General features: G+C 44.8%; 2 protein-coding genes across 8 annotated transcripts; both read left to right on the top strand.

Moving 5' to 3' along the window:
• The first annotated feature begins 2,411 nt into the window (after positions 1 to 2,411).
• Positions 2,412 to 5,158, top strand: LOC148672396 (zona pellucida sperm-binding protein 3-like). The gene is made up of 9 exons (XM_088630819.1): positions 2,412 to 2,808; positions 3,301 to 3,419; positions 3,631 to 3,734; positions 3,821 to 3,998; positions 4,080 to 4,200; positions 4,273 to 4,361; positions 4,445 to 4,542; positions 4,801 to 4,911; positions 5,007 to 5,158. Exons 1-9 carry the CDS (start codon positions 2,452 to 2,454, stop codon positions 5,114 to 5,116), a joined length of 1,287 nt encoding a protein of 428 aa, XP_088486945.1. The 5' UTR covers positions 2,412 to 2,451; the 3' UTR covers positions 5,117 to 5,158.
• An 833-nt stretch (positions 5,159 to 5,991) lies between these two features.
• gps2 (G protein pathway suppressor 2) lies at positions 5,992 to 17,023 on the top strand. Of its 7 annotated transcripts, none has more exons than XM_088628115.1 (12): positions 5,992 to 6,198; positions 7,550 to 7,666; positions 7,941 to 8,050; positions 8,377 to 8,489; positions 8,989 to 9,068; positions 9,735 to 9,814; positions 10,311 to 10,485; positions 11,431 to 11,514; positions 11,714 to 11,790; positions 12,511 to 12,606; positions 13,897 to 13,980; positions 14,250 to 16,028. In XM_088628115.1, the coding sequence occupies exons 2-12, from the start codon at positions 7,573 to 7,575 to the stop codon at positions 14,421 to 14,423; spliced, it is 1,167 nt and encodes a 388-aa protein (XP_088484241.1). In that variant the 5' UTR covers positions 5,992 to 6,198; positions 7,550 to 7,572; the 3' UTR covers positions 14,424 to 16,028. The 7 variants fall into 7 exon arrangements, with proteins under 7 accessions (XP_088484241.1, XP_088484243.1, XP_088484242.1 ...); XM_088628117.1 differs by lacking the exons at positions 5,992 to 6,198; positions 14,250 to 16,028 and adding exons at positions 6,220 to 6,375; positions 16,174 to 17,023; XM_088628116.1 differs by lacking the exon at positions 5,992 to 6,198 and adding an exon at positions 6,220 to 6,375 and having other exon boundaries at positions 14,274 to 16,028.
• The last annotated feature ends 1,287 nt before the right edge of the window (positions 17,024 to 18,310 follow it).

The following is an 18,310-nucleotide window of genomic DNA, read 5'->3' as shown; positions in this document are numbered from 1 at the left end:
ATGAACGTGTGACGGAGGCGTCTGATTGGCTGAAGACTTGTAACGGGGCGAATGAACCGCGGATAGCGGCGCACGTCGAGTTAATTCCATTTTCTCTCATTTCCCCCAAAGCAATGAAAAACGCTCGTTTCATTGCATACACAATATACTTAACCTGATATGTAAAAAAACGTGTATGTAACGAAAATGATCTCCTAAACTGACCCATAGGTTCCTCTACAAATTGGGCGTTTCTTTCGAAACAAATCGGTTTTGTTCGTAAGAGACAGCGTTGGATCGGGTTATTAGCCGGATTACATTTGAAAAAGAATAAGAAGAAATGAAGAGGAATGTGCTGGCGGAGTTTAGCTGCATGGTTCTTTACTTTTCCCAGTCAACACATAGTCTAGGCATCATTCTGATGCTGTAGAACCCCTTTTTAGTTTTACATTAAGGCTGAGGTCTGTCCGCAGTTCCTCGATGCATAATAAATCAGTATTTGAAAGAGAGCTTCGTGCCGGTGCGCCCGTTTTACCAACGGATGTCAACACTTTCAAACGTGTCCTGTAAATAAATACATTTTAGGGACTCGTGCTTGACACACAGCGACACTCTTCCCAGCGATTGAACAGGAACATGAACTGTCATTCCAGCTCCGCTCTTGATATAGGCAGTATGTTATATAAACTGCTCTGGGTACTGATTGTACAGAGAGATTAATACCCCTGTTAAAATGTTCTGATTCGCATATCTCAATCTATTGGGTTATCCAGGTGACAGCATATAAGAAAAACCCTCAAGAACGCGGTTTCCTTATTTCTATCCATTCAATTTTCTTCAACAGCGACTGTCGAACCGACGTCCGTACCTCCGGCCTTCACCAAACGAAACCATCATCTTCAGTCTTTATAAAACGTAATCGGAATGCAAAAACCACCACCAACAACAATAAAATGAAAAACTACTATAATATTACTTATCTGACAGAAAAAAAAATGACAGCAGCGTTCTGTTTGAAGACATGCGACTAAAAGATGCAGGATTTAACAGCAAAATAGTCTGCGATATATAATTCAGGAACAAAATGTCGCAATCACAACGTTAAGACAAAAAGTTGAATAAAACCCGGCTGATCTTTAGCAAAGTTTTAAAGTGAGCGAAATCAAATTAAGGTGGTGCAATTAATGTATGCACCTAACTCTCTCGTTGCAAAATCTACAAATGTAAACACTATACGTCCTTTTTGTGACGGTGGATCACCTTTTAAAATAGTCAATAATAACAGTCGCCGTGTCTTGTTAACCGGTAAAGATGTGATCTGCTATCATGAGGATACTTCTCAGGAAAATGTATAAGTTATTGTAACCATTCTCACGAATCCAGTCTGCGTTGATACAAACCCTCAGTGCACAGTATTCCAGCAAATAAGAGTAGGGCAAGTAACCTATACAATTGCCTAATTAGAACAAGCCAAAAGTCGGCATATTTAATTTACTTTAAAATATCCCATCCTTAACCACACCTCGATCTCTGTACCTTTTATGTTTTATTTTTTCTTTTTCTTTCTTCTTTCTTATTCACGGGTGTGTACTTTACGATTTTGAACCCAACTGTCTAACGTCTATATACTTGTTTTATTTATTTTTTTCTATCGTCGAGAAGTCACTATTTCATGTTTTCCAGCTGTCCGAAAGTTTGTATTTGTTGAGAATTGCTTTTGCACTTAATAAAAGAAATCAAATAAGATTCTCGTATGAAATAACTGTTCTTGGGACATTCTCGAGTGAAATGGCTGTTCTTCCTATTGCCAAATATAAAACTTTGATAAAAAAAATCATACATGTAACTTTAATTACTGACGTGTAAAAATATCGAATTTTAACGTGTAAGTGACAAGTTGCTTCTGACCCGGACAGTGTTCTGTAATAGGAGACTCAAAGACGGACTTCTGGGGGCGTGTGGTGATCCCTACAGTGGCCTGAATGCTTTTTGGGGTCCATGTTTTCAATTTCTGTCTTCCGGCTCAAAATGATGACTGGTTTGTCTGGACGTTATACGCCTCCAGCATTTCATCGGATTAATGAAGGAAATCTTACACAATGTATAAGACGAAACACACACGCTGTTTGATCATCCTATTTCTTAATCTTCCCGTTGTTATTAAGATCAATTAAACGTTTTGAGGGTAGTTTAGCCGACCCTGATGAGCTGTAGTCCTAGTCTTGCTCACCGAAATGAACAGATAGCCCATTGTTTGAGATAATTGAGGTCTTCTTGCGCCTAGAAACGATATTTTGTTCATCCAGTTAATTAACGTATCTGCATCATAAGACGCTAAAAGCGCACGTGCAAATGAGACTAATTGCCGCTTAATTTTAAGCGGGAAAGCACTGCCCTGGCGACTATAAAACGCCCCCCCACTCTTCTTAGTCAATGTGAATTTGTTAACTGGTGGTTGTTTAATTTTGCGTGATGGCGCTTGAGCGTAAATTCCATCTCTCTTTGTTTTTGCTGTGTCTCATCGCGGTGTTTTGCGATGCCGGCTCGTGGGCTGACTTGTCCTTAAAGTCTTTCTCGCCGGTGAGGAGAGGGAGACTGCAGCTCAGCTCTTTGCCTGTCGAATATCGGCAGACGGTCCCGCTGTCCGTGTCGGTGCAGTGCGGAGAGAGCACAATCGTGGTGCAGGTCAAGACGGACCTGTTCGGCACCGGGCAGCTGATCGGCGCCTCGGATCTCCGCCTGGGGGACTGTGCGGTCACCCGACAGGACACCGCGGCGCAGCTCCTGATCTTCGAGGCTGAGCTGCAGGCGTGTGGCAGTGAGCTGATGGTATGTTAAATGGCGACTCCTTTCTAGTTTAGGAAAGCATCCTTATTCTGCAAGTCCTGGGGTGGTTCTAGTTTAGAACGGGCAAACTTGATGTAAAGTAGTAAGCCTCTCTTAATGGGAGAGGCTTGTGAATGAATAAGGAACTGACTATCCTAACCCACCTGAATTTGCAGCCTGAGCCTAGATCACTAGTTCTTGAGCAACTGAGCTTGAATAGTTTATCAATCAAAGCTATGATATTGTAATGCTTACCAGAGCAGTGATGTCGCTGCCCTTCCCTGTAATAGCAGGGCCCACAGCTGCTGGGCTGAGGGGAGATGTTTTTTTAAGCTCAACAGGCTGGGTCCCTGTTGAGTGGCGCTGGAGGCCCGGGTTCATGTCCCTGACTGTTTTTGGGGGGCGGCTGACCAGGTGCGGTGGTGGCAAGGGTGCCCACCTGAACCCTGTAGGGTTACAATATTTTAGCAACACCTTCCATGTGACTTTTTGCAGATGTCTGCTGATCAGCTTGTCTACACGTTCTCCCTGCTGTACAAGCCGACTGCGCTCTCTCACTCTCCCATTGTGAGGACGTCTCCAGCCAGTGTTGGTATTGAATGCCACTATACCAGGTAATGGAGGTTACTAATGGGTCAACTTCTGGTGTCCCTCAAGGTCCAGTCTTGCCTGAATGCACTTGGCACGGGTTGCCTGTGCCCAGACCTAGAAGCCTGCAGCTTTTGAGAACCTTGGCCATTCCTGCTCTAAGCTCCTAAAGGCCATGAGTCCATGTAGAACAAGTTGCAGTGTTGGATTGAGTGAGCAACAATTTTCTCTTCAAAGGCTGCACAACGTGAGCAGCAATGCCCTGAAACCAACCTGGGTCCCCTTTGCCTCCACCATGTCTGCTGCAGGTCTCCTGAACTTCTCCCTGGTGCTCATGAATGGTAAGGGAATGGGGAGGGCCTCTCTTCCTCCTGCACACTTGCTTGCAAGCCCCAAGTGATGGCCATCATTTGCCCTGTCTCTGCAGATGACTGGACGTCTCCGAGGTCCTCCATGGTGTTCTACCTGGGGGACATCCTGAACATCGAGGCCTCTGTCACCCAGGCTGACCACCAGCCTCTCCGGCTCTTTGTGGACAGCTGTGTGGCCACCTTGGTTCCAGACAAGAACTCGGTTCCAAGATACGACTTCATTGAGAACCATGGGTAGCTTTGTTTTTGTTTTTTTGTACCCCCTTTTTCTTGAAGAAACTGCAATTTTCTTCCCTTACCCTCCCCATCACCCAGGTGCCTGACTGATGCCAAAGCAACAGGTTCCAATTCTCAGTTCAGACCAAGGTCCCAGGACCCCACTAAACTGCAGATGCAGCTGGATGCTTTCAGGTTCTACATGGACACCAGAAACATGGTAACTCCTTTGTTTAACTGGCTTTCTAATGTTGCATGGTCAACGGCTCTACTGACTTATTGCTGATTACAGATCTACATCACCTGCCACCTGAAAGTAGCTGATGCTTCCCAGAATGTTGACCCTGTGAACAAGGCCTGCTTCTTTGCTTCTGGAGCCAGGTGTGTGTTGTAGGGTGATGGGGGGGGGGGGGGGGCAGTAGGTGTCCTTGCCTGCTCTATTCTTGTGATCCTTCCTGTTTCAGGTGGACCTCTGTAGATGGTAGTGACCAGGTGTGTGCCTGCTGTGACATTGGAAGCTGTAGGAGGCGCCGCAGATCTCTACCCTTGTATGCAAAGAGAGGTCAGGCTCTCTCTCATTCCAAGTTTTGGGTGGCTTCTGCTTGAACTATCAGATTGAACCTAGGACCATAACTGCATTTAAATGGTATTGTGTGGCTGGCTGACCTTAAGATGTGATCAAAGCAAATCCCCTTATCCATTCTAATGTTTTTTTTCCTCACTCTAAAATTAGTGAATTGAATTATCTTAAGTAGAAGATCATCCAGCTACAGGATGAAAAGTTCTTGCTCAAAACAAGCTTTCCGTTACTCTGTTGTAGAATGGGAGGGTGATGCAGTAATTGGTCCCATAACTGTGCAGGAAGAGGACCCTGTCTTCCTGGGGCCTGAGGCTCGCAACCTCCTGGGGTTAAAAGAGCAGAGATCAAAAGGTAAACCTGAGATTCATCAGGGCTCTCAAGACTAAAGCGACTCGATCTTGCTATTGAGTACCTCATGTCCTATGTGGAGTTCTGCTCTCTTCCAGGTTCCTCCACAGTGGTGGCCCTAGCTGTGGTGGCAACTGTGCTGGGTGTGGTCTGTGTTGCTGTAATAGGAGTTGGAGTTCACAGGAGGCGAAACAGATTCATGATCTGAATGTAACTTGATCCCACTAAATAAAAACTGATGCAAATCAAAGCTTGCTTTCTGGCCTCTGTTCACTTCCTTGACTTGATCACTGTTCCTGACATTGTAATGGAGGTAGGGGTAGTATTAGAGGTATCTGGAGGGTGGGGTTCTTGAAATGGACTCAATTCATGCATATCCTGCAACATGCACTTATGCATTGTGCAAAGCAACTAATGAAAGTAAAGCTGTGTGGGCTACAGTGTTTCTTAATAGTCATAGATTATGTTCATTTGTTTTGTGTAATAGCATTTACCCTGTGAGTTGGAGAACCTAGATTTTTTTTTTTTCAAAAGCTAGTATTAAGGGATGTCCCTTGGGTGGCTTTGAATTCCTGGCCTCTCCAAGTGCTTGTATACCCTTCTAAACCTATGAATACTAGTTCTGGTGTCAAACATTCTAAATTCCACTTATTTGGATCTAATCTTCATTCTAAACCTGAGCCAGCATCTCAGAATGCAGTAATTTAGGTGTTATTTGAGTAATGGGTTGTACAGAACTTCTACAATGATTGTGAAGTAGCATTCCTCAACACCTGAATTGGCTGTTCTCCGTTGTGGGTACAGCTGACTTGGTTCAAATATAAGTTTGTGAACTTAATTTGGCTAAAACAAAGGGGGTAGTGTTTTTGAAGACTAGTATGTAACTACTACACCGGTCCTACCTACTACTAGGCTGTAGCCTCTTTGGCACCACAGAACTGTTTACATATGATGGGAAGAAATGCTTTCTGCGAAAACTGGCTTGGGACTCTGGATTCCTATTTAACGAATGTACAAAACTACGGCACCCACAATGCAATGGGACGCTCCCTGGAAGCGGTCTTGTTGACCTTTGACGTTTGGCAGCTTTTGGACTTCGTCACCGGAAGTGCGCCGTTAGCTGCTTTAAGCAATTTTATTTTTAAGACCTTTTCTGTACAAATAAAATTAAATACGTTAAAGGCGGCACTCCATTAAGAATAGTTATTAACTCGTCTAGAAGCGTAGAGGAGGAAAGTGAGCGACAGGGGTTGGCACCGTGTCTCTCCGAGAGTTTTGGGTGAAAATCGGGTAAGATTTGTGAAAAATGAGGCGCCGTGTTTACTGTCGCATACGGTCCAGCATCCGCGCTCAGCTTCAAACTGCGCAACGGAAAGAAAATGGTTCTTTTTCTGGTGTCGCTGGGTTCTGGTCTAATTTCGTTATAATTCATCAGTAAATTTACACAGGCGGTTGTAGCGACGGACAGTAAGTTATTCTGAAAAACTTCGCTAGTATTTAGAAAATCGATTTAACGGTTTTTAACTGCCTTGATTTCGTACCTGTGTCGCATTATTTTGTTTACTACGGAACTTTAGCTAATGTAGTCGACTTGCTAAATGGCATTAAGATTAATAATAGTAACGTAAAATACACGGCTGGTTGGAGTGTAAACCTGTACAGGTTTTATATGAAAGAATTTCTTGCGCTTTAACCTAACCAAAAATATGAAGAGCGTATTGATATGTTTCTATAGTGAATCTTCAAATTAGCTATGTTGTCAGAGAATATAATGAAATATATATTTAAACTATTTGTCTAAAGTTGAGAAATAAGCGAAGTAGCCGTGATCTCAGAATAAAGGTAGAATATCCCAGATGTTCTTTAGCCAGTGGTATAAAGTACCATAGATACTAAATACTGAATATGCAGCAGCCTCGTATTCAGTGTGCTGTGCCTCTTGGCTACAGTGTTAAAAACACAACACGAGTGCATCCCGGGTTGTACAGCAGTTATTCTTTCACGCTGGCACGATTTGCGAATGAGCTTTCCCGTGTATATCCGATGAGAGATTTGGTTATTTCAGCGGCAAATCAAAGTCCAAAGTAATGCTTTGTGGCAAAACGGCTCTGCTTGTGATCTGGCCTGGGGTCACCTGTGGCTGTCGATGGAGTCAGCGTGTCCTCTGCCTGCTGTCGCCTGACCCCCCCACTTCCCCCATTGAACCACAGAAATGCGGGACAAGGCAGTTGGGATCTTTGAACTGTCCCCCTTTCCCAAGGCCTGCTTCCTGGTCCCAGTGAAGAAGGGAGTCTTATTGCTCAGTCCTGTCGGGACTGGCCCTGGTGTCTCCCTGTCCTGCACTTGGAATGGGGGGGGGAGGGCCATAAGAGAGATGTAATTTGGAGTGTTTTAGTTTTAATCATGAGCATGCATTACTTGGATCAGTGGTATTTTAAAAACCCCAGCAGCATAAGTCGAATAGTTTTCGTGGTTTTCTTGGCATCCCCTCTGGGGACAGACTGGGGACCACAGCCAAGGAGCTGCGGGTGGAAGGTGATCTTCCGCAGGCTGGCTATGCGAGCAGCAGCTTTGAAGTAAAGGATTTTGGAGGCCCCGGTGATCTGATTCAGCCTTTTTGTTCTTCTCCTCATTCTCCCAGGTGACTCTGACACCCCTGGCGCCATGCCTGCCCTCCTGGAACGCCCGAAGCTGTCCAATGCCATGGCGCGGGCACTGCACCGCCACATCATGAGGGAGAGGGAACGCAAGAGACAGGGTAAGCCAGGGCGATTCGCTCTCACGTACGTTGACGTAATGCGGTCCCTGTAAAACAAAAATCCTCATCCCTGTTTGGGCCTTAAATCTGATCAGTTAAACTTGGTAAACTTGGTACCAGATAAACTTGGTATGATGCGCAGGTAGGACTCCATTGTTCCAAAATGGGTGGTTTTCTCCTGTGCATCCCTCCAGATGCGTCAGAGACTTGCAGAATGTATTCACTTGTGCAGGAGCGCTCCCCTTACTTTAATCTGTGTCTCTGTCTCTTGCAGAGGAGGAAGAGGTGGACAAGATGATGGAGCAGAAGATGAAGGAGGAGCAGGAGAGGAAGAGGAAGAAGGAGATGGAGGAGAGGATGTCCCTGGAAGAGACCAAGGAACAGGTGAAACAGGGGCAGAAAACGCCAGTTTCCCAACCCAGTCACTTGCCCCTCTGACAATTCTGCGAAACCCAGATGATGACTGTCCACTGTAGAAGTTAACCAGGCACAATGGTGGCTGAAAATGCTTTTTCGTCTTGGCTTAGAGTTTGAGCCTTTTAATGTCCAAGTTGATCTTTATACTAGTTACAGGGGTGTTCTAGTCATGCTCTCTGGGACTCTTAACCTTTTTGATCCTATTTTCCTTCCCATTGAAGATCAATGTGAATCCTCAGTAGAGTATCCCCTCTCCCTGTGCTGACCTGTTCCTTTCTTCTGCTGTCCGCCAGATCATGAAAATGGAGGAGAAGCTTCAAGGCCTTCAGGAGGAGAAACACCAGCTGTTCCTGCAGCTGAAGAAAGTTTTGCATGAGGAGGAGAAGAGGCGAAGAAAAGAACAGAGGTAAGAGATGGAGGAAGGGAACACGGACAGGTGTGTTTTCAGAGGCAGAGATAACAGGGACATGTCTGGGCTCTCTTCCCTTTTGGACTGAAAACCTACAGATTTGAGAGCCTTAGTCCTTCAGGTTTAAAAGCTCTTTTTCAACTACAAATAGAGGAGATCCAAAGAATCAGTTCAGTTAACTAATTGATATCAGAGGTTGCTTGAAAATCAGCATACCTTTATATGCTGTCCCTTACATTTTACTCTGATGCTGCATTGTGGAGGTCTTTTTCACCATTTTTCACATTTGCATTTAGATTGCCATTTTCAAGCAGGATTAAATGATAGTGGTGCATCATTTGATCTGGATCAGAAGTGCTTGCAGAAGTGTTGATGATCCTGAAGTGTAGTCTACTGGACTGATTTTGCCAGGATCTTTTGGGATTAGGAGTTAAAATGTCTGATGTGAAGAGTGAATTGTGACACCTTCTCGCCCTTTTCTTACTCTCTTACTCAGTGACATGACCACTTTGACCTCTGCCGCCTATCAGCCCGGTTTAGCGATCCACTCTGGACAGCACCTCCTCAGCATGCAGGGTGAGTCCTGCCCACGCTCACACACGTTCACACGTGTGTTTTTTTACAGCTGTGAGCGCTTCTCCTTGCGCCTCGATCTGTTTCTATAGTTTGTGTTGTACTCTTTAATGAAATCAAGCTCAGGTTGGGGTGAAAGTAGATCCGAAACACATAGCTTTGGCACTTTCAGGTTTTAAAGAGCTCTTCGGTAGTTCTCACTATGCCTGTTTCTCAAGAGTTCATATTTTTGTAAAGACATTTTTATTTATCATATACACACACAAATATACCTCCTGGTCACACCCCAGTAGAGGACTTGTCACAGGCACTCACTTACAGTTTTTAGTCATCTTTGCCATGTGATGGAAGACTTTTTTGTGAATTTTACCCTGACGAAATTGTGAAGTTTTTTTTCCCATAGGTTTCATTTTTTGTATTCTATGTGCTATGTGCGGATTGTGTTGAGGACTAGCTGACTGGTGTCATCTGATCAGGAGCGTTTCCCTGCAACCATGTTGGCAGCCATGTTGGTCTGTATTACTGCTGTGAAAGGCCTCCTGCAGTGCTCAGAGAAGTGTCTGGGGCCCTGCACTCCTTGAGTGCTCATGCCCCTTCTATACCCATCTCACTCCTTCCTCTTGTAGTCAGTTATTTAAAATCTCTGTATCTCTTTTCTCTCTCTTTCAGGGAGTCCAGTCAGTCACGGCCGTCCTGGTACTCTGTTGACTGAGCGCAGTAAGCAGCTGTTTCAGAGTCCGGTCATGCCAGTGAGTGTCTGTGAATTCACATGAGCATGTACACACACAGACACGGACCCTCTCTCCTTGCCCTCCTGTGCCCTCGGCTCTTCTGAGTTTCATTACACTCTCTTAATGACTTAATTGAACTCTGAGCTCTTACGACTGAATCCATCCGTTACACCACTGAGGTCTTTAAGTTCCCTGGATGTCCCTACTGCTGCATGGATATGTGAAAATTCCAGGGAGCATGCCCTGCTAGAGAACAGCACTGCTGTCCTTTGGATGTCAGTGCACACGCACACACAGCATGTCAGGAGCATTGCACATTGCTAATCGGGGTGTTGTAATATGTGCTTGTTTCTTCCCAATTTAAAAAACAAAGTGACGCAGTATTTTTAGGGTATTATCAACAGTAGGTGTGTGAGGGATCATCCCAAAGAGCACTGGGGTGTAGAGTGATTGGGGGGTGTGGCAGCCTTTGAAGGTGAAATGAATTTGATTGGTGGGTCTTGCCATCTCGCAGGGACGTCACTTCCAGGCGCAGACCGGTTTCTCTGCCGGGAGCTCGGAGCACGCCCAGTACCAGACCAGCCAATCGGCGCACGGCCCCTACAGTGTCAACCAGTCGCAGCACACTTCCCACTATGCCCCTGGACAGCCTGTGCCAGTCAGCTACACTGGAAGCCCACAGCTGAGAGGTAATGTAACTCTGTGTGCCCGCACCCCAGGACAAGACAGACAGTTTCAGCTCCTTCTCTCAGATGCACAACGTGTCTCAGCTCAGTACCATAGGTGCACAATCACTCCATTCATTTGCAGCTCATGTGTTGCGTTGCAGAAGAAACATTTATGCACAGGATGTTTTCTCTATGCCTGTTTCTCAAGAGTTCATATTTTTGTAAAGACATTTTTATTTCACTCCTCATTCCACACATGAGGAGTATCTTCCTCTGCCTCATGTGTGCTAGTTTATGTGTGCATCATACCAGTGTGTTTGGCTATATACATTTTATTACATATTTAACCCTTTTCACATCTACATTTATTTGTCGGTCAAAATAAATAAGCAACAGCATTTTTATGCCAGATGTCAACATTTAGAGCATAATGTGGGTATAACAAATGTCAACCTGTGTGTGTGGGAGAGTTAAGCAGTCAAGTCAATACTACAATAAAGTCATTCACTCAGTTTTAAAACTGATGATAATGGTAGTCGTTTGTAACTAGCCAGTAGTCTCCCAGTCAGCCCAGCCCTTGTGAGTTTTTTGTGTTAAAAAGCACTAAACGTTTCTACCTCCCTGATTGCTATGTATATAATTAATAACTAGCTGAATGTCCACACTACATGAAGCATATTAAAATCAAATGTGTGTGAAATGTGAGGCTTATCTTGCCTCAGACATTCAGAGCACATGCATTTTACTAGTACAGAGACATATTCATCCATTGTACGTACTGCAAAAAGGCATGTGAAGGCCACTAATACAGATATACAGTATATCACTAGCCCTTTTGGGCCTGTAGAGCTCCAGTCCTATAGGCCAGGCTGTGGATTCTACTGGTCCTGTGCCCTGTGCTTGATGCTGACTTGTGGTTTGCCAGGGTGTTAATATTTTCTGTCTCTCTCACTCTTGTCTCTGTAGGTCCGTCAGCTTTCCAGGCCATGCAGTACCTCCCTCACCAGCAGCAGAACTACACGGTTCACAGCCACTTCACCTCCCAGCCAGGTCAGTGCCAGAGCGCTCTCTGTGCACCCCCAGCTCACAGTGTCTGGACTGAGCTGTGCTGCGTGGTGCTCCCTCTTTCTCTGCGGCAACTCTCCTCCTCGGCTGACGCAACTTCTGGACTGCGTGCTCGACGAAAGCAGCAGAACGCTTTCTCTTCTTAATCTGCGTGCTTCCCTCCCTTTCTCCTCTGTGCCTACAGGTTTTATACCAAATGCAGGAATCCCCCTCCAGAAGCAGTTGGAACATGCCAACCAGCAGTCGGGGTTCACTGACTCGGTGAGTCCAAGTGCAGGCAATGGGGATGGTAGGAAATTGTGAAGTATGTTTGTGTGCTTGTGTGTCTGCTCCTGTGTTTCTCAGGGCAGTGGGGTGTGAAATTGTTTGTTTTTGTGTGATATGTTGTTTGCGTTGGGCACACAGCACAACGGTGAGACCTGTACTCCACACTGCCCTCCCAGTACAAAGCCGTTTCAAGACCTAGTTTACTATTACTGTCTGTGGACATGGCTTATATGAGCAAGCACTTGATTCACAGAAAAATATCTTCTTCTTTATATTCTTCACATAAATGTATTTGGGTTTTTTATACGTAACAGACCAATTGTCTGAAATGCTAAGGCTGACATTTCTGTATGCTGTCAGCTTATTTTTGGAGTCTTGCTCTCTGTGCTGAACAGGAACACGCTGCTGGCCTTTCTAGATCTTTACGACTTGGCGGCATCCCAGATATCCAACTTAGATTCTGTAGTGTTAAATTCTGGGTAGAACGACTCTGTGCCTGTTCTTGTTCTGCATTCTAGAGTTCTTTGCCAGGAGGTTATAGAAAGAAACAAATCCCGCCAGACCTGTAGAATTAGCCTTTTTTACTTTCTTGAGAGGGGTAATAGGGTTTGTCAGGTTTTTCAAATTGCCTTTATGGTTTTTTTTAAGCATAGAGCAATATGATGGTATTGATCGATCAATAGACATTTGATTTATCGGGGGTGTGTGTTTCAGACCACCCTGCGACCAATGCACCCCCAGGCCCTGCACCCAAACACCGGACTCCTGCCCACCCCCTCCATCACTGTGCAGATCCCCTCTGCGGGCAAGGTTAGTGCTACAGGCGCATGCACAGCCACATTACTACACTCAGACACACAGGCATTCTGAAATACAAAGTCGCACACTCTTGTTACAAACTTATACACACATTCACACACTCGGATACACGAAAATACTGATACACAACTCCTGCACACTGATTCACAGACACACAAAGACTGACTATGATATACAGGGACTTGCAAAAGTATTCAGACCCTTGCACAGCTTTGTTGCTTTAAAGATTGTAGCCATGACTCTTTGAAGCAGCGATTAATATCGGTTATATATACAACCTACTTCACACATTCAAAGCAAAAAAGGAAAGACAAGTAAATTAGATAATATTAAAGAAAAATGGCAACGTTATGGCTGCATAAGTATTCGAACCCATTGCAGTAGGAGAAGGATCCTCAGCCAGGGAGTAACTTTCAAGCAAAGATTCAACCGTGAAGACCAGGGACCTTTCTGAACAACTCAGGAATAAGGTTGTATAGAGTATAGCGTAAAAAGAACATTTCAGAGACCCTTCATATCTCTTTGAGCATGGTAATGATGATTATTAAGACATGTAAGGCACCCTTATACACTACCTAGAGCAGGCTGTCCCCCAGACTGAGCTGCGTGGCGAGTAAGAAACTGATGAGGGATGCCTACATGATGCCAGCAGTGACTCTGAACGAGTTAGAGTTCAGTGGCTGAGATAGAAGAAAATGCACAAGTCGACAGTATCGAAGTCACTGCAAAAAGGGGCTTGTGGTAACCTGACTGAGACTTAGCCAAAGAGTTGTAATTCAGAGATTAGAGAGTTACCCAAAGATGCTATAGGCACTTCCACCAGTTATTGAGCTCACAGGTCTGAATAACTGGTGGAAGACTCTAGTACGCCGTTCACCTATTTCAGTTTTTTCACTTGAGCTGTCCTGGAACTGTTCTAAACCCATTTAAGTCTTCAGTTTGAGTATTCAGATTTTAATTAAAATATTACGTTAAAAAATGTGAATGCATCATTTGGTCATTTCACAAAACATGGGGCTTCACAGAAAGGGCCAGAATTTTTCTGTAAGACACCGTATTTAACATGCTTTTTCAAACTACTGCATATGTGATATTGAACTCAGCCTTGCAGTTCCTACCTAAGAGTGGTAGTCACTATTCATTTCATCTTTCTGTTTCTCCTCTCTTTCCTTTTTCAATCCTCCACTTCCTCTTTTTCTCCTTCCTCCCCATGTATCCCCATCTCCCTATTTTGCTTTCTCACTACTCGTCTCCATTGTGTCCTGTGTTTTGTTCGGACAGTCTGGATTGTCCTATCCACACCCTCCTCGCCCAGCTTCTCCTGGGAGTTTCAGCCATGGGACGCCCCCCCAGCAAGCGCATGCGGTGAGTCACCCCAGTCCTGAGCTGCCATGTCCAGGACAGGGCTACCCATCTTAACTCCTCGTGGGCAGGGCAGTCAGGTGGTTTTCATTCCAGCTCAAGATCTAAACTTAATAGATCTAATCCTCAGGTTTGATGTTTCAGCTGAGGAGTACAGGTACACCTACTATGCCTGCAAATGAGTGTCGTACTGGAAGAATTATCCAACTGTTATGCCAGTTAAGTTAATTGACAAATTGAGCTAATAATAATAATTCCTTACACTTATACAGCGCTCTTCTGGACACTCCACTCAGTGCATTACAGGTAATGGGGACTCCCCTCCACCACCACCAATGTGCAGCACCCACTTGGATGATGTGACGGCAGCCAGAGTGCACACAGTACGCTCCCCACACACCAGCTCTCAGTGGGGAGGAGAACAGAGTGATGAAGACGGTTCATAGATGGGAATTATTAGGAGGCCATGATTGATAAAGGCCAATGTGAAATTTGGCCAGGACTCCCTTGGCCATGAGTTTCTCTTTTCGAGAAACACTCTGGGATTTGTACTGACCACAGAGAGTCAGAACCTTGGTTTTACATCTCATCCAAAGGACGGCACCTTCATTCATAATGAAGGACAAAAACCAGCCAACACTGCAGCCTGGACAAAACACTGCAGAACTAGAACAAAAAACAGCCAACACTGCAGCCTGGACAAAACACTGCAGAGCTAGAACAAAAAGCAGCCAACACTGCAGCCTGGACAAAACACTGCAGAGCTAGAACAAAAACCAGCCAACACTGCACCTGAGTCTTGTCACCCCTGATCTAGAGTCTTCTGCCATGGTCCTGGCGAACCCTAATCCAGACAATTTTGTAGGTCACCCAAATTACCTGTTTCAAAAGACTGGGGATGCTGAAATATCATTTGGCAGTGATGCCTTGTTCCTTTGAAGGAAACTCATTTTCAAATTTTCATTCCACATGAGCTCTGAATTCTTTCTGTGTATGCCATGCATGTCCAGGAGAGAGCAGATTATGCCTCCTTGGTAGAGTGTAAGGGTTCCCTACCCTGGAATCAAGAGCTCTGACGCAGCACCCTTAATCTCTAAATTACCTAATTTGATATACCATATATTGAATAGGTTGCACATAAATTGCCACGGGCCCCTAGAAGTGATTTGCCAATAAAACCTGCTGGATTGGGGAACTATAGGACAGGACTGATGACACATTTCAGCAGAGGTGCTTTACTTTGTAACCAGTTACTAAACTGCTACTAAGTACAAAAGCTACCATAAGATAAGTCACAAACCAGACTATTTGGCTAATCCTGCTCATTTGGAGAATCAGTTTATTAATTCCACAAACACCCATAAATTAGAGAAATTTTATTTGGAGATCATTTAACTCATGGTGCTCGCGTACGTTATTGTTCTGTTCATTTATGTATGTTTGTAAATGTTAGAAGTGACTTAAATATCATCCTTGTTTTTCGGAGTAGCGAACATGCTTCATGGCTGTCTTGGTGTCTCTCCCTCACCTCCTGTGATGTTCATGTGGGTCTTCCTTCATCCCTATTGTTCTTCATTCTCCCGTGTTCTGGTTTGACGTCTACCAGCAGTCTTGACTCAAATGTCACTCATCAGTGTCAGAAAATCCTATGTATATGTTGTGGATTTTATGGAAAAGTGGGGTGTGCACACCAAGGAAACTCAGGGATCTTTCCAGCTCCTGGAACATGTGTAGGTAGATTTTTAACCCTGGGACACTAAGGGACTGAAAAACGTAACTATCATGGCGGGGCAGTTTGTTCCAGGCAGCCATCATCCATTGGGTAAAGAAGCGCTTACAGTTTTGAATCCCTGATGGTCTTTCTCTTAATTTCTATGTGTTTCCCTTGGGCTATGTTTCCTTATTGACCCTGAAGTAGTGGGGCTGGATTATTGTAGGAAACTGGTCTGGGAGAGATGAGAAATGGCATCTTTGAGAAGGAACAGTGGGGACTGTTCCTTTGAAAGAGAACTGTGAGAGTGGAGAGGGAGGGATGGGTCTAGTATAAACATGCCTTGTTGGCGAAGTGGAGAGACAGTTGTTCTAGCAGAAATAGGGCTGCTAGGGCAGGAGAGAGGCAGCTGGCCAGACAGCAACAGGACTGTCACGCCGCACCTGTCCACATACTTACAGATTGTCTTTTCTTTGTTCTCACAGGCCAGCTTTCAGAGCTCCAGTCAGTCTGCGCCCCGCCACGCCTATCTCTCCCACAACCAACCAGGGCAGCGCTACTATCCCCATAGCAAGTAGCCATGACAGCCAGCCAGGGCAGTGCTACCGTCCCCATAGCAACTTTCCATGGCAGCACAGAGCAGGTGTGTGTGTTTGTGAGGTGGGGGTCCTCACAGTCTGCCACTGCCTGATCTGTTGCACTTTTCTTTGGGAAGCATGCCGGGTGCGTGTGGGTTTTAGGGCTGCAACAAAACGGTATATCATGGTCTTTGGAACCTGTTGGAGCAAGGCATCAGAATTTCTTTAGCATGTCATGCATATGAACAGTGACGCTTCACATGTTAAAACTTACAAAACCCTTTAAAATGTTCAAATCTTCAGAATATAAGCCCGATCAGGAGAGGGGGTGGGGTAGGTAACACTTTAATCCTCGTTCTCACAAGATGGGGTCATTTTATACCAGAAATATTTAACATTGTTTCATTTGTGACCTTCAGTAATTGTGTAAGACACAGCTACAGACATGTAGTCTGAAGCAAACTCAGAAGGGTGTTCACCCAGAAAGCGCTCCAGGCTACACTGTGAGGTTATGCCTTGTGCAGGTTAGGAAGTATTGGCCCTTGTGAGCATGAGGTTTAAACAAGAATAGTGCACAAATAGCCCTGATGTCACCCCAGTAGAGAGCAAGTCATTGTTTAGGTCTGAGACAGCTGAAAGAGCCAGCACTTCTTTCAGTTTCATTCTTGTGAAATTGATTCTCTTCTGTTTGTAACTGCAATGAAATTTATAAAATGCTCATGTTGATAACATAATAAACTATTAACAAAATGCAAAATGATCTTGCGATGACTGAAAAATTAGCCATCTTGTATTGACGGGAGCACAGTTTGGAGAACAGGCACAATAGACGCAACTCCTTTAGCCAAGATGAAACTGTCCTGAGGAGTTGGTCTTGTGTAAGTGACAATTCAGTGTGCCTTTGCCAGCTGACATGCAAAACTGTAGTAAATTAATGGCTACTAAATGCAGTGATGAGAGACAATCCACACAATCGGAAAAGGCTGCATAACTGCGACTAATTCAAAATAGGAATCTTGCCAGAAAAGAGAACAGCGAACTCATCTGCCCGATTCCAGTGGGGACATGTGGCTCCCTCTGGGCAGAGCCAGCTGCTGTGGGTTTAGGAAGCGGGACAGTGGAGTGCGAAGAGTCTTGATCCTTCAGGAACTTACACTGGGATCGCATCAGCACAGCTTCCACTGGTGGCATCAAGATGCTTTTAAAATGGTATCGAAATGCTTTGGAGCAGGAACTGACAGTCCTCAGGGAACCGGAGTTCCCTCAGATGAGCACGTGACTTGCCCAGTCTTTAGAAGCAGATGATTTATAGCGTGATCTAAAAGATGTTCCGGACTGAGCACCTCTCGGGAATCAAGGTAAAAAGTGCCAGCATGAAAAATGTCTTTCACAAACGCACTGCTAAACAAACTGATGATGTGATATCAGCAGAGCAGATCTAAGGTGAAACCGAGTGTAGGTTTGGCTTGAAAGTATTTGTTTCGTTATGTTGCGGAACGGGGAGGGGTACATTTTGAGTTCCTTTTCCCATCTAGCAGGACCCCTGTTCAGGTGAGCTTACCACACAGGAAAGTGCTGAGTTACACACCTTTCTACATGGCAGCTTAACACACTCAATAACAAGCGAGCCGAGAAGGAAACTAAAAGCTTTATCAGAGGAAACCAAACCAAAAAAAGTTGAGCTTCTCCTTGTGTAAAGTTAGTTTTCTATGAAGAAACAAGCAAACAAGGTTTCCAAGCTGGGATCTGGGTAACAGCCTTGTCTTGCAACATCCCCTTCTGTTACTCCATCTTGAGTTTTTCACTTATGATTACTACAACTGTAATTATTATAAATTAATAAAGCATATCCTTAATTAGCCTAAAACGTGTTTTGAACTATTCCCATTTCTTAAGAGTTTTTTTTAACTGCGGATCCTCTGAAAGTATCATGGTGGAACTTGCAAACAAAAAGAGACTGTTCTCACTGCCCCTCCCGGCGAGTCTCGGAAAATTGTCCCGCCTGCCAGAAAAGCCTCACCTTCCTCGGATTCATTTTTAAACC

The sequence above is a fragment of the Lepisosteus platostomus genome, chromosome 4 (assembly GCF_059453375.1).
Source record: "Lepisosteus platostomus isolate fLepPlt1 chromosome 4, fLepPlt1.hap1, whole genome shotgun sequence".
Taxonomy (NCBI): domain Eukaryota; kingdom Metazoa; phylum Chordata; class Actinopteri; order Semionotiformes; family Lepisosteidae; genus Lepisosteus; species Lepisosteus platostomus.
This window is presented reverse-complemented; position numbering and strand designations above follow the sequence as displayed.